Source organism: Crotalus tigris, unplaced genomic scaffold (genome assembly GCF_016545835.1).
Source record: "Crotalus tigris isolate CLP2741 ecotype Arizona unplaced genomic scaffold, ASM1654583v1 scf7180000018784.18638703518:1950463, whole genome shotgun sequence".
Classification (NCBI taxonomy): domain Eukaryota; kingdom Metazoa; phylum Chordata; class Lepidosauria; order Squamata; family Viperidae; genus Crotalus; species Crotalus tigris.
Window position 1 is genome coordinate 1,620,365 of NW_024097199.1, and position 16,097 is coordinate 1,636,461.

General features: G+C 39.9%; 1 protein-coding gene across 2 annotated transcripts in view; it reads right to left on the minus strand.

The window, feature by feature from the left end:
• USP45 (ubiquitin specific peptidase 45) overlaps positions 1–16,033 on the minus strand; it is a 53,700-nt gene extending 37,667 nt beyond the window's left edge. The window contains exons 1-5 of one of the 2 annotated variants that reach the window (XM_039356054.1): positions 12,645–16,033; positions 5,576–5,685; positions 4,823–4,992; positions 2,887–2,990; positions 1,021–1,121 (exon numbers count right to left, since the gene is read on the minus strand). In XM_039356054.1, coding sequence (XP_039211988.1) covers positions 1,021–1,121; positions 2,887–2,990; positions 4,823–4,992; positions 5,576–5,675 — 475 coding nt within the window. In that variant the 5' untranslated portion in view covers positions 5,676–5,685; positions 12,645–16,033. Of the gene's footprint in view, positions 1–1,020; positions 1,122–2,886; positions 2,991–4,822; positions 4,993–5,575; positions 5,686–12,325 lie in introns of both variants that reach the window. The other variant, XM_039356055.1, reaches the window with a different exon arrangement.
• Positions 16,034–16,097: the final 64 nt, after the last annotated feature.

Genomic DNA, 16,097 nt, shown 5'->3' on the forward strand with positions numbered 1-16,097 from the left:
AAGAAGACCTTTGCTTATTAGCCAAAAGATAATTCAGTCACTTATTTGAACTTTGTTTATCGTGCTATAACATCACACAATGTTTTTTTTATTCTACTTCATCCTTCTGATGTAACTAACAAGATTATAATTTGGTGGAACATTCAAAAGGTTTTTAAAAGGAAAATTAAATTTACTCCCCAATTATTTCTTTTGGTATTTTTGTGGATTTTGATGTTAAAGAAACTATTTTAATGCTGAATTTAATAACAGCAGCAAGACTATTGGTGGGTCAGTATTGGAAAAAAGATTCTCTGCCTTCTTTGGAAGAATGGATGTTCAAGGTTTCTAACTTAGCAGAAATGGCTAAAATTTCTGCTTACTTAAAGGATCATTCACAAAAGAGATATGTTTCTGTATGGAGAAGATGAATAGAATATATTCAGAAGAAGTATGGAACAACAAAGTTTCATTTATTTTATGAATAATGGATTTTTATTAAATTATGAATTCAAGTTTGCAGAGAGTTAAGGGTTATTAGGATTCCGGTTATTGTATAAGTAGTAAATTTAAGTTGACTATGTTTAGTTTTCTTTTTTTTTCTTTTCTTCTTCTTTTTTTTGTAACCCCGTACTGAGCTCTGGGAAGTCGGGGGGGGAAAGGGGGTGGGGGGAGGGGGGAGGGGAGCGTATGGGTAGTATGTTCAATAGTTCAGATTTTGGTGATAGAGGATTGCTCGGGCATTTTCCCGCAGACCGCATCCGATTGAGAAGAAGAGGAGAGGGACAAGTAAGTAGAAAAATGGAGGAGAGGGAGAGGAGAGGAGAGGAGGAGATAGAAGGAAGGGGGAAGTGAAGAGATGAGAGGGGGATGCGGTCTGGGGGGAAATGGGTGAGCAATGTCGGAATTTGTGTGTTGTATTTTAACTTCTTATGTATCTGAATTTTTTTTCTTATGATTGTAATGAAAATAAAATAATAAAAATTGGAAAAAAAAGATACATAACATCAAACTAACATAAAAAGTCTCAAGGTAACTTACTTGATTCATTTCTCGTAACATGCCTTTGGAGGAAGTCAACAATTTGTGTCAAAGCCTTTTTGTTACAATGTGTTGATAGCTCCTCATCACATTCATAACACCTGAAATAAAGCATTTAAATGCAATAACAATAACTCTCAAGTACATTTGTATGACACTAGCCATATGCTGGCTGAGGAATTCTGGGAATTGAAGTCCACCAGTCTTAAAGTTGCCAAGGTTGAGAACCCCTGTTCTAAAATCTAGAGTGCTCATGATGAGCACTGGATAGGTCACAATTCCCGTAATATAATTCAGATGTTGTCTTAGAGGAATCTGAAACGTAGAACTAGAGTTCCCATTTTGCTCACTTTCCTTAAAGATTAAAAAAAAGCAGCGGTCTCATCTCAAATGCATTGCTTATGCCATTCACTGATAAGAATATACTGACTAGTTCAGAAGAAATTATATGTGACCAGAGAGACAATGGAAGGAATTCACTTCTTCCCCACTTCACTCTCTACTGCTACAACATGTAACTGGCTTTTGCATGCTGCAATGATCCCATAATACAGTGGTTCTCAACCTGTGGGTCGGGACCCCATTTGGGGTCGAATGACCATTTCACGGGGGTCGCCAAACCACGCTGTCCGCCATTTTTTTCCCTTTTCCCTAGCTGTCCTACTCCCTCTTATTGGTGGCCACACCCACTTAGGGGTCACCACAACATGGGGAACTGTATTATGGGGTCACGGCATTAGAAAGGTTGAGAACCACTGCCATAATACAAATCAGGAAAACAGTGATGGTCATGGGGGAGTACATCAAAAAAAAGTATGTAATAATATAATAATAATAAATGGAATGGCTGTTACTATTAAAGGTAATAGAACAGATTTCAAAAACTACTTACTACTATTGAAATAACTAAATACATTTTAACAAGTTATAAGACAACCCCATGACCTGTTGTGTACTTTATTTCAAAAGATATTTCTTTATGTAAACAGAGAAACAGAATGACCAAGATCAAAAAAAAAAAAAAGGTAGTGGGAACAGAAACAACTTCCTATTTCCTGTCAGTCTGACCATGGCTGACTGCTCTCTGGCAGCCAATGGTATAATCCAGAGGTCCCCAATCTTTTGAGCACCAGGGACCGGTTCCATGGAGAGAGGTTTTTCTGCGGACCGGAAGAGGCGTGGTTTCACATACTGCCTGCATCCCACGGATGGGGCTTTGCTTGTTTGCGTGGACCGGTGCTGGTCCACGGACTGGGGGTTGGGAACCCCTGGTATAACCAGCCTACCCAGTCTCCAGAAGACCATGGCAGGATTGATCTACTAAACCTCTGGGCAGTGGTGCAGTAGCACTTTAACACTGAAGTGACCACAAATTTGCCAAAGTTCAATCCCATAGGAGTCAAGGGTCCCAGATTTTGAATGCATTCTATAAGTTAGCTATTTGATGTATTTTGGTTCAAAAAACTATTGTCCTATGATGCACTGTTTCACCAGTTAAAGGTTACAGGCATGAGTGTTTTAGTAGTATATAAATTAGTCTGACTTACTGAAAAAAACATGAATAAGAAACAAGAATTTGGTCTAACCAACTCGAGAATGACTAAATAAAACAATATAAATTCTAGCACATTTTCAAACAGAATTACCAAAGGGTGCCAATTTGTATCTTTAATTATTCATAACTAAAATTCTTGTAATAACAACTTGCAGAAACTATGAGGTATACATACTTAAGGCTACTTAACAACTAAAATAATGTTATTTCATTTCATGTACACGTTCACCTATATACACTTAAATGTACAACTGTATATATTTACTTTTACATGTACAAAACTTTCTCTCTCAAAATGTGAATTAGCTTACCATATGATCCATGTGCTAAGATTGATTACAATACAATGAGAATCCGCCTGTGCAGTCTGGAAATGCTTTAGAGAATGCTGATCTTCTGAATTTTGACCACAGCCCTAAAGATCATTGATAAAATCTTAAGATATAATTATATTCTATAATGAAAGCAGCAAGTATGTTTTACTCTACAGACTCTCTAAAACAGGTGTCTTCAAACTTGGCCCTTTTATGACTTGTGGACTTCAATTCCCAGAATTCCTCAGCCAGGCACGCTGGCTGAGGAATTCTGGGAGTTGAAGTCCACAAGTCATAAAAGGGCCAAGTTTGAAAACCCCTGCTCTAAAAGAATGCAAATGACCAGCTGTCTGCAAGGAGTATAAATCCTTCCATTCCCCACCATCCAGTCAGAGCTAAAGAAGCTTCTTGGATGAGAAGCGAAACATCTTCAAAGAAAAAACAAGGAAGTCCAGTTGCCTTGTGAAAAAGCATCTTTGGATACTCTACATCAGTGGTTCTCAATCTTTTTATACCGGCGACCCCGGTCATAAGGCCCCCTGCACGACACGCATGCGCGGCGGCGCCCCTGCATGGCGCACATGCGTGGTGGCACCCATGCGCTGCCCCTGCGCTGCCTCACACACGACGCCGCTCCATGCGCCACCTCATGCATGGTGGCGCTCCATGTGCGCCGCCCCTGTGCAGCGTGCATGCACGGCGGTGCCCCCATGCACCCATGCGCGGCACGCATGCACGGCGGCGCCCCCGCACGGCGTGCATGCGCGGCGGCGCCCCCTGCGGCGCCCTCTGCGCAGCACGCATGCGCGCCGCTACCCCCTGCACCGGCTGAGGAAAAAAAATGACGGATCGCGTTGTTTGACGACCCCCATGAAATGGTCGTTCGACCCCAAATGGGGTCGCGACCCACAGGTTGAGAACCGCTGCTCTACATCAACCTACAGACCCATCAGTTTATTATTATTATTATTAAAACAGGACATTAACATATTTCAACAAGCATAGCTTGTCTGAATGTGCAAATTGTGGAAAACATTATATTGTCTCCTTCATACTCAGCCATTTCCACAACAAATAACCAGTATCATAGAGAAATAATTTTTCTTGCGATGTTCTGTGACCTAGATAACAAACATTTATTTATCAAATTTAAGAGACTGCACATCTCTCTCAAAGAGTGATTCATATCAGATAAGGACTGCAGGCCAAAGGCCTATCTAATCTAGCATTCGGTATCATGCCACAGACAACCAGATACTTTTATGGAGCTCAGAAGCATGAACTGAAGAATAATATCCCTGTTTCTGCTCCCTTACTATTGATATTTAAATATTTTGCCTTTGATTCTGGAGGAAATGCATGACTATCAGAATAATCTGTCAAGATTCTGTCTAGTCCCCTTTAAGACCCACATGAGTGAACCACAGTCACTATGAGGTACAATGACATATTTATTTTATGGACAATTATCATAAAATAAAGTCAACATAAAATCAGAATTGATACTAAAAATTAAAATAATAAATACTTCATGAAAGTATCAACAATTAAAATCCTGATCAAAAATGTACCTATAAAGTATGTTAAAATTCCCACAAAGAATTCTGTTCTCTTCTTCAACAGGGAGTACATCTGCCATATCTGGGGGCAGTTAATTCCATTGTTTAACAATGCATTGTATATTTTTAAAAATGTGTCTTTTTTACTGGTTCAGAAACTCCTTGTCATTAGGAATCCATTCCACAGCTGATCTCCAATTCTAATAATGTGAAAGAATGAAAACTTTCTATACATTTTTCCACAGTATGCATGAGTGTTTTAAAATCTCTTTTCTGTCTCTCTTTAACACACTTTTGTGAAGTTCATAATCCTCAAATGCTACATTTATTCCATAGGAATGAGGTATAAATTATTACTTTATAATTTTAATTACCTGAAAGCCACATCGGAGACAAAGCCATATATCAGAAGGCATTACTGGTTCACCATTGTATATTCTCCTTTCCTTTAAGCACTCTGAGCATATTGACCAAACATTTTGAGCCACTGCTCGCTTCACATGATGGACGTCAACTGCCTGACCCACATGCTGGCATGTTAATCCTACATTGAACATTTTTTTAAAAAGAGTCAAATGATTAAGACGTATATGAGGACGTATGGAGGAAACATTTAATAAGAATATATTTTTATCATTACAACATAAAAAACTACATTGTTATGGTTTAAGATTTAAGATCTTAAGATTTAAGATTCCTCACAGAATTCAACATCTATCCCACATAAAGCATCATCAGTAATAATTAATATAGTTTGAAGTGTAACTCTTTTTATAAAAATTTTTATTTTCAACTTTACAATACATAATCTTACAAATACTTCAGATAAAAAAATAAAACAAATTGATACACACCACATTCGGTCTTGCCCACCCATTTCCCCCCAAACCGCATCCCACCTCAAACCAACTTACCGGTACATCTTTCCCTCTTTTTCTTCACTCACCCCCTCTCCTCCTTCACCTCAACCTTCCTACTTACTTCTCACCTTCTTCTCCAGTTTGAAGTGTAACTCTTGTATAGGCTAATACATTTTATGCTGCCTTTCTCTCAAAGTGTAATTTTTCTTGGGTTTTTAATTTTTTTATAGTATCCTCATTGTTATAGTAATAGTAGTAATTTTTCACCTGTAATATCATCTGAAGAATCTTCATCCTGATGCTGATTTGCCTTTTTTTGTCTCTTATTTTTATCATGGATAATCTTTGATGGGTCTTTTACCCTCATCAGTTATTTGCTACAAAAAAGAGAGAGAGGAAGAACACAACAAAAATAAGTGAGATGTGCATTGGTAAAAGGCAAAAGTTTTGGTTACCATAAGCATACAAAGCAACATAAACTATAAACATGCAAAGCAACATAAAGAGCCAATTTCAACACAAATACCAACCAGGATTATTTAGCAAAATCTTCTCTCTGACTTGCCATAGCAATTACAAATATTTCTTTTAAGCTACACCAATGAAATATAATAACATTGATTCCAATCAGAAATAGTTGTAATGAAATCAAAATATAATCATTCTAACCCAGGCTCAAGTACTTTTGAAAACATAATTCAGTGACTCTGACTTAATATCTATTATTTTGTATGTGTGCCTTGAAGTCAATGTTAATTCCTAGTGACTATCTTGGATAAGTCTTGGAAGTTTTCTTGGCAAGATTTCTCAAAAGTGATTTGCCATTGCTTAAGGTGGAGAGTTACTGGCCTAAGATCATCGAACTGGCTTTGTGTATAAGGCAGGTCTAGAAAAACATGGTCTCCCAGTATACTCTATAGCCAATGCCTTAACTATTACATCAAACTGAAGCCTTTTGGGTGATCTTGGACCAGCCACTTCTCAGTCCTAATCTCAGGAGCATACATTGAAAGCTTCACATTGTGGACCAGGCAAGCACAGTACAAATAAGTACACCCTGTAACTAAGCAGGAGAGGGGGGAGGAGGAGGAGTTGTAGGTTACATATACAAGAAGATCTGATTAAAACTTGGATGAGAAATCACTAAGAAATATTGGCGCTGTCAGCTTGTTTGCAAAGTCAAAGAAATAATCTCTAAGAAGGCAGCCAAAAACCACTTCTGTAGTATTGCCAAAAATATTGCAAAGGTTGTGTCTACAAAATCATCGGAAAACAATCTTGTCTTGAAAGAGACTTTAATACTTAAGCACACATACTCTTTGGCTTTTCCCCCTTATTAATTGATTTACAGAAGTCTTACTTAATAGTGACTTAAACTCAATGTGGTAACCAATGTGCTTCCTATATAAATCTATGGTACACAAAAATATGGTAATAAAGCCAATATCAAAATTATTCAGTATGCATCATAATAAAGTAAAAAGACGATCCTAGGATCCCTAACTATCTACATTGCTATACTGACTCTTAATTATTATATTAAAAATAATTATAATAAAACTGTCATCTGTAGTAACCAGTGCAATTTATAGTAATTGTAGCACAAGGTTAGACTGCAGGAGATAAAATGCCTCATTCCTCCCTTGGCTAGGAATGAAATGTTCATAAAGTACTGTGTTTATGGAGCTGTATGCAGAAATGTTCCATATTTATGGCATTAGATATAGCCAGAGCTAGATCAATGCTGATCCAATTACAGAGAGGACTGTTGCTATTATAACTAGCAAGTAGACAATGTCATCAATCAGCAGATCAGAAATTTCATCACAATGACAGCTCTGAAATCCTTTCAAGCATGCAAGCACTAAATGTTCCTGGAGCAGTAAAAGAACCAGAACTACAGACCAGTAATGACAGCAGCACTCCTTTAGTTTGTAACTGTCATGCAAAATTCTTCATAACCCATAACCTTGATAGTCTAAACTAAAGGCATGCTCCACTTACAAATGGCACCTTGGGGAAAGTTTTAAAAAGGTAGCCTCCTCCACCACTGAAACTATCTTGTAAAGTTCTACAGAGATTTGTCACTGATCCTCACTCAGATGCTGGATATGCAACTGACCTTTTCAAATTTATATACATGTTAAAAGATAGGAACAGTAGAAACAGCATTCAAATACCCAGAAGATGCTAAAGTCAGAAGAAAGAAATTCAGGACAAACAGGAACCAATCCCTGAACCCTCTTCTACAAAATTTCACTGCTAAATTCGTGACAAACCACTGAGAAATGAAGGCAAAATTTTCAATCACTTTCAACAAACAAAAATATTAACAAAGAATGCACGTTCTTTTTAGTCTTAACATATCAAAAATTAAAAATCACTCCAACACCACTCATTTAAGCTATCATTAACCATGAAGAATTAGGATTCAATGGGCATGTTGTGGCAGGGACTGATTCAAGTGTCCTCTTCATATTTCACATCAGCAACTATCAGGAGCTGACACAGAGCAAACAAATAGCAACCCTCAGGTGTTGGATTCACTTCAGGTACCAAAGTAGTGTGTGCATTCAGTCATCTATACAATGAATCCTATTTCCAAAGGATCCATGGTGGTTTATAATTCAGAAATGATGATGATGACCATGATGATGACCATGATGATCATGATGATTTGTCATGGTGCAGTGGTTAGAATGCAGTACTGCAGGCTGATTTTGCTGACTACCAGGACTTCGATCCTCACCAGCTCAAAGTTGACTCAGCCTTCCATCCCTTTCTAAGGTCGGTAAAATGAGAACCCAGATTATTGGGGGCAATAGGCTGACTCTGCAAACTCTTAGAGAGGAATGTAAAGCACTGTGAAGCGGTATATAAGTCTAAATGTTATTGTGATTGCTATGATGAAACTATCTAGGATAGGTCCTATTCTAGAATAGTTTCCTGAACCAATTAAGTCTCACCTGAGTGATACAGATTTTTTTTTTTTTAGCTTTGCTTGGGTTCCAGTATTCACTGATTGCTTTTTTACCTTCAATTTCAAAGTTCCCTCAGAGTAGATTCCAAGATTGAAGAACTAAACTAATACATCTGGCCAGGTTTGTCGGGGAACAATACCACACAATCCTCATAACTATGTTAACATGCATGTCTCCTATTTGTCAGCTGTCAGAAAAGTATGCCAGCCTAAATTGCATAGCTCTGGTACTATCCTTAAGATTTGATGCAGAACAGTTTCAGGGCAGAGCTTGTATCATATGCCAGCAGAATAATAAAAAAAAGCAATCAATTATTCTCCATGAAGTCTAATAGGACACCCTTCGCGAACTCCAGAAGTATCCCTCGAGTGTGACTGGAAAAGATTAGTTTTCAAATTTCCCAAGTAAAACCACATCTACCACTCATCTCCACTGTCAATGAAAAATATGCCAGCTGGCAAACTGGTTTTTGGAATGTACAAGCTTTCAAATATATTCACCCAATGCCCCTTTTACACTTAACTGTGCAGCCAGATGCTTTTTATTTTTGAGACACAAATATGGATCCAATTCACTCACATTAAAATCAATTTATCTAAATAATGAATGAATAAATCCATCCTTCCATCCTGTAAGTCAGGATTTAGTTCTCAAGCACATCAACAGACTTTCCTCCCACTTAATTATGCCCCCCTTCTTAAGTCTGTCAGCAGACTTTATTTATGATTGATAGGTACATATGCACACACATGGTTTATAAAAGAGCACTGATCTTCTGGAAGATCCATACAAAAAAATCTCATGAGTGTTCCAGGGACGTAGGGGTATACGTAACTGCAACATTTTGCATAAATTCTGGCACTTTGGCATGGGTGCATGTTGCAATTACATGTACACCTACTTCCCTATATGTGTGGATTCTACATTTGATAAATCTCAGCTGGGTCATGTTAATGAGATGCCATCATTATAATGAAACCACCTAGTTCAGAATTAGAACAAACATTAACAGATTCACTACCAGTTAATTAATATAATCACAACTATATTCAAGTACAGAATTAAGAAGGGCAAAACCTTGCATGCTGGCTATCAATGTCAGAAGAACCATAGTGTCTAGAAAGAATCAATTCAGATATGTGTTGGTACAGCTTGACAGGGAATGCAGTGTGCTTGACAAGAAAGTAGGATGTCAACATAGTGAACATTCTGCTTCCCAGAGAGTTAGTGATTGCCAAGAGTATAATACTGTATCAGAGTTTGGGGGATTTTTCTCTATACAACAAGCTGTCCTACTTTGTTCTTTGTGACACACATCACTCTCAACTCTCAATGATGATACATTGCTCTACTTTGGACATTACCAGCTAACCCCAAGAGGCAGAGGGTATGCTGCTACAGAACTTAAGGGGAAACATAACTACAGAATACCAGCTTTAAATTAGTTCCTAAAGAAATATGACAAAATGTTTACAAGTCAATCACATAATAAAGAAATGTCTGGAGTCTATAACGCACAAGCTATTGTGTTGCAATCTTGCCTCTATTTTGCCACCAGAGAGATCTTTAAAAGATTTCAGTATCTGGCATCCAGATTTTGAAGCATTTCATTCAATAACTGCAGATCAGTCATACCATACCTAATTAACTTGTAATGAAGTGTCATTTTACTTCAAGGGAAGTAAGTGGGTGCCACATAGCAGTATATCAGTTTATCTCTGGAATATTCACTACGTTCCCCATGGACAATAGAGAGCTTTTTTGCAGTTTACCAGGCTTTCTGTTTCTTCCCCCATCTTATTTTTTAATTTTGAAAGAATTGAAAAAAATATGCTATAAAGCAGTGGTTCTCAACCTTTCTAATGCCGTGACCCCATAATACAGTTCCCCATGTTGTGGTGATCCCCAAGTGGGTGTGGCCACCAATAAGAGGGAGTAGGACAGCTAGGGAAAAGGGAACAAAATGGTGGACAGCATGGTTTGGCGACCCCCATGAAATGGTCGTTCGACCCCAAATGGGGTCCCGACCCACAGGTTGAGAACCACTGCTATAAAGTGATGCACCAGCCTGTAGCATAAGAAATGCAAGAGAATGAAGCATATATTTTGTATACATGTTTCTTTGCTTCTTAGTCCCATGTATAATATCTTACCTGGTTTGGTGTGGAATGTTCTGTAAGTATTTTTGTTACTTTTTTATTCCAAATAGAAACTGGTTTTATGGTGATGCGCTTGAATTTTTTTTGGGGGGGGGTGGTAGTTGAGAGTAAATCATGTTTTATATGAAATGACAAGACAGTTTTATCACACAGAAATTATCCCAAACTAATGTTTAGCTAAATACGCCACATTTTAATGGAACACTTTTTAATGGAAAACACAAAGCCATCCATGGAACAAACCTCTCATTTAATAATTAACTACAAGAATTACAGCTATACTGCTGGGTAGACAGCTACTCTTAAAACCAATGACTCAAAAAAAAAAAAAAGGAAAATACTAACAAACACACTCTGGAGTTATTTGTCCTGATAGGTTTTAAGATCCTTTTTAAATACATCCTCTTTAACTTTTTATCAGTTGGCAGCTTATCGAATAAATACAGGTAGTCCTCCACTTATGACCACAACTGAGACCGGAATTTCTGTGGCTGACCAAGGCAGGTATTAAGTGAATCAGACCCAATTTTGCGACCTTTTTTTATTCTTCCCATGGTTTAGTAGTGAATCACTGCAGTTATTAAGTGGATCATGTGGTAATTAAGTCAGTCTGGCTTCCTCTATTGACTTTGCTTGTCAGAAATTGGCTGGGAAGGTTGCAAATATGCCTGTTGACAAGCCCCTGAATTTTGATCCCATGATAACGGGGAAGTAGTGACAGTCACGTGAGGCACATTTGTAAGTCACTTTTTTCAGTGACACCGTAACTTCGAATGGCCACTAAATGGTTGTAAGTTGAGGAGCACTTGTAAGAGCTCTATAATTTTCACTGCATAATTTCACTTACAATATAGCAGCAGCAGGGCCACATCTTCAGGCAAGTCAGCTTACTAAATCTGTAATACCTCTCTAAATCAAAGATCCTCTGACTGGTGAATAACCCTTTTTCTGGAATACTATTTCTCCACTAACTTGCAGCAGCCATCAGTGTATCAAAATATATATTTTGGGGCATCAGGTGGGTTTATTCTCTTTATTAAGAGAATATTTTGAAGACACTGATTAGCTGATAAAATAGCCAATGGCACAGCATGCATTTCCTTCCCAAAGACTACGATACAGATCTCTCCCAGGAGATTGTTCATATACCGGTAATCATATTTCCCTAAAGAAAGGGAGAAACAGAATAAATTTGGCGCACTTTAGCTCTCTCTCAAATTTCCTAAGAAAACCTTTTTTCTGCTGAACATCAGGGACCAACAAAACTGTTTAATATAGCGGTTGGAATAAGATACAGACAGCAGTAACAGTTGTGGGGGGGGGAGACATTAGATTGCCAAGGTCTTCATCGTTTTAGCCATTGTCTAGCCACTGCAGGATGAGGGCCTCTTCTGCATGTTTCCAACCATATTCCATAAGATTGGAATAAGGTACAGCCAGCGTACAGTATAGTTGTCAGGGGGAACATTAGATTGCCAGGGTCTTATGGTGCCTAAGTAAATTGTGTTGTGGCCTCCTGGTTTCCACATTCCACATTCTTAGAGGCCACACCATAATACAAACTGCACATAACTGCATAGGAAGTCAATTTTATGACACCAGTGAGACACTTAAAAAAAACAAAACACAGAAAACATCGTAGCGCCCCCCCCCCCAGGCTTTCCTCCCAGAAACCCTTATAAACCAGGCCTTCCACACAATTCTCACAAGCACTTACAAAACCTAAACGGGGGGGAGGGGCTACGGCAGGCCACAAGTTGCTGAGCAAGATCCCAGCTCTTGGCTTTCTAGGCAGCACCTCGAATGCAAGGAAGGGTAAGAGAGTCAGGCAGAAGCTCATCTAGCAAGTGTCTCGGGAGCCGGGAAAGATCACCGACCTTCAAACAATAAACCAAGTCAAAAAGGAAGCCTCGTCTCGGGGGCGACTCTGTCATTCCGCAGTCCCATCTCCGCCCCCAGGTTTGAAGGCGGCGGAGTGGAAGACCCGGGCGACGTGCTGCTACTACTTGAGGTCAGAAAAGGCTGCTAGGAAGGCCCGCCAGAAGCCAATCTTCCCCCTTCCGGAAAACTCGAGCGAGCGCGACCTGCTTTCCGAGTCCCCTGCCCTCAGCTGCGGACCCCACCAGCGGGCGAGATTCCGGGGGATTCCCCGGCTCAGCAGACCCCGCCACCGCTTATTCCTTTTTCCTAACTCACCGCGCTGAGCTTCTGCTTCGCCCAGAGAGGCAGCCGGCTAAAGCGACAACCGAAAGAGGAGGAGCAGGAAGCGGACCTTCTGCCAGCAGGATACCGTCCCTTGCCGCCCGGCAGGGTGATGTCCCGTCCCGTTCTGTCCCGTCCCCGTTTCGCACAGCCAGAACTGCGGTCCGGCTGGGGCTCGCTGCTTGGCTGAAGGGTGCTCAGCAGCTACTAGGCGCGTTAGGGTCGGGGGGGTGTGTGTCGGTATTTGCCGTTCAATTCCCAAGGATTGGGGTTTCCGAGCGAGGCCGCCGCCGGCTCGAGCAGAAATTCGATCTCCGGGCGCAATGCGTCGCCCCAACTTTCATGCCCAAGTGGGTTTCCAAAGGAGAAGAGAAAGGTCCCTTTAATCTGTGTTAGGCATCCCAGCCACCTCCACGTTTTGCAGATGGGAAAAAAATGCTTTTTTTTTAATGCAGAAGTTTGGTTTTGTTCCACAGCTTTCCACACCGCCTGCTGTGGCCCTGCACACACGCACGCACACACCCTTACCTGGCAGCTCCCAAGAGAAATGTAAAAAAGCTGATCCGCAGATCTATCTGGCTTAGGGAGAACAAGCTTCCCCATAGAGCAGACATTGCAGTTCACAGGTGAAATTGGAGGGGGAAACCAACTACTCTTTTTCTCTCCCCTTTTTTTTTTCTCTCCATTCGGCTTGTAAAGAGGGAAAGAAGCCTTTGATATCTGCCAAGAACCCTCTTCAAGTGGAACAAAACTGTAGACTGTAGGAATGCATTGAACAGAGAATGGCTGTCTGTAAGAATTTAAGAGTTATCCTAGGTTAAATTGCATGCTTATCTAGATTATCGTGCCATTTGAAACAGTGGCCAATTGGATGCTCCTAAAAGTCCAGAGTTCATCATTCAGGTCCTGCCTCTGACCCTGGAAGAACTATTATCATCACTAGGTGCCATTTATAATCATATCTTAAATGAATATATTACCATTTTGAAACTGCTATACAAAAGGATGTCATATAGCCAAGCTGACAGCCAGCAACTACAGAACCAGTTTGTATGCCAGTTTAAATTTATTATATTTTCCATTTAGAAATATGGTTGAGCTTTGCTTTATTTAAAAAATGAAATCAGTGTTATGTTTATTTAAATGCACTTCTTGGGATGAAAAAAAGCCAGTTCTGAAATAGGGTCAGTTTATATAAAAAAGAGAAAATGCTTGACACCAATTCTTAAATATCAATCTGAAGGTACTGTATGTTGTACAGTGTATATTGTACAGATTGAAGTGTTAATTTCAAGTGTGGTCCGCCCTCTTCTCAGGAAGCCATCGATGAATTCCACCCTGTTGGATAATTTTCAACCTGTCTTCAATCTTCCCTTTCTGGGGAAGGTTGTTGAGAAGGTGGTTGCATGGCAGCTCCAGAGGTTTCTGGATGAAACGGAATATCTAGACCCCTACCAGTCAGGATTCAGACTTGGATATGGGACAGAAACGGCATTGGTCACACTTTTTGATGATTTCTAGCAGGACCAGATTGGGGGTAGTGCCTCCATCCTTGCTCTACTTGACCGCTCGGTGGCTTTTGATACCATTGATACCATCCTCCTGGAACGGCTTTGGGGGTTGGGAGTGGGGAGTTCTATGCTATCCTGGTTCACTTCCTTCCTCCAAGGTCACTCTTATTTGGTGTTAATAGGAAATGAGAGATCCAGCCCTCACCCACTGCTTTGCAGCGTCCTGCAGGAGTTGGTGCTCTCTCTGCTCCTATTCGACATCTACATGAAGCTGTTGGGTGAGATCATCCATCACCATGGACTGAGATATCATTGATATGCTGATGATACTCAGCTTTATATCTCAATCTGTGGTGAGTTAAGGCTGTTAAGAGATGCCATAACCTCCCTTTCGCAGTGCCTGGAGGCTGTTAGGGGCTGGATGGGGAGCAACAGGTTGAAACTGAACTTTTGCAAGACAAAATGGTTCTGAGTTAGGGGTTCTTTGGCCTATGGAGACTTGCCATCTTTGGTCTTGGATGGGGTGGCACTGCCCCAAACACCCTGTGCTTAATCTGGGGATTCTCCTGGACTCACGACTCCTGCTCGAAGAGCAGATGGCAATCACAGCCAGGAGGGCCTTTGCACAACTGTGGGTTGTGCGGCAGTTACACCCTTTCCTGGACCAACACTCGTGCCCTAGTCACCTCCCGTCTTGACTATTGCAATGCGCTGTACATGGGGCTGCCCCTGAAAAACACCCAGAAGGTCCAGTTGGTGCAAAATGCAGCAGCCTACATGGTTTTGTATAGACCTTGGTGTGCACCTGTATCACCTCTCCTGCAGGAGCTGCATTAGTTGCCGATTTGCTTCTGGGTGCAATTCAAAGTGTTGTCACCCTTCATAGCTTGGGACCAGGTTATGTTTGAAACAGTAATATGTCTTGCATATAAAAATCTAAAATCAATATATACCACCCAGCTAGCTGTTAAAAAACTTTCATAGTATTATGAATATCTATCCATCCATCCATCTACCCAGGGAGGGAGGGAAGATGGGTACAATGTTGTTTAAAAAATGATAGTTACAATCCCTTGGTAAAGAACCTGAAGAGCAACATGAATTAATTCCCACTTTATTATGAAAATTTATCTTTCCGCTAGACTAGAGCAATGAAGTTTGAAAGATTTCTGTAGAAGAAACCTTGTTAATGCTATTGCACCAAAGGTCCACCTGGAATCTCAGTGGTAGTAATATATATATATGGGCGGCCAAAATATTGAAATATTCTTTAAACCAGTCAAGAGGAACTAACAGAATCTTAACCTACTAATATATTTATAAAGCTTAATGAAATTTGAAATCTTTGACTAGTTAAGGTTTGTTAAACAGTTTTATGAATACAAATTGTATACATGTAGGTTATATTTTCCCTAGCTACAGCAGAAGTAGTCATTCTCTAGTGCCCAAACCTTGCCGTAAAAGCTTATGATCACAGTTCAGTTTATAAAAAAAACTATACATAATACTATAATACTAATGATAATACTATTGATACGTTTGGAGCTTTATTAGGTCAGCTAGTATTTATTCTCCATAGAAAATAGGCCAATTTACATGGGATGCTTTCTTATATATACTTAGCAAAAAACAAAGGATCTTTACTAATTCCTGGGGGTGGGGGGAAGTGTTGCATTGCAAGATGTCTGGAATCACACAAATCCAAACAAGCCACATTATGGCCTCTTGTGAAGTCAGCTGTTGGTTCCTGTGTTGGATTTTCTTCCAAGTCCATATTTATTTTCCAGTTAAAGTAACTTAATCAGACTTTAACAGAGATCTAGAGTATTTTGTGTCCTTGTTGCCCTTTCCTGGTCACCCGAATTGTTGCAACCCTGATTTGGTAGCTGTCATACCAACTAAACTACAGTTTAACAAACCATGCTCCAAATCACAT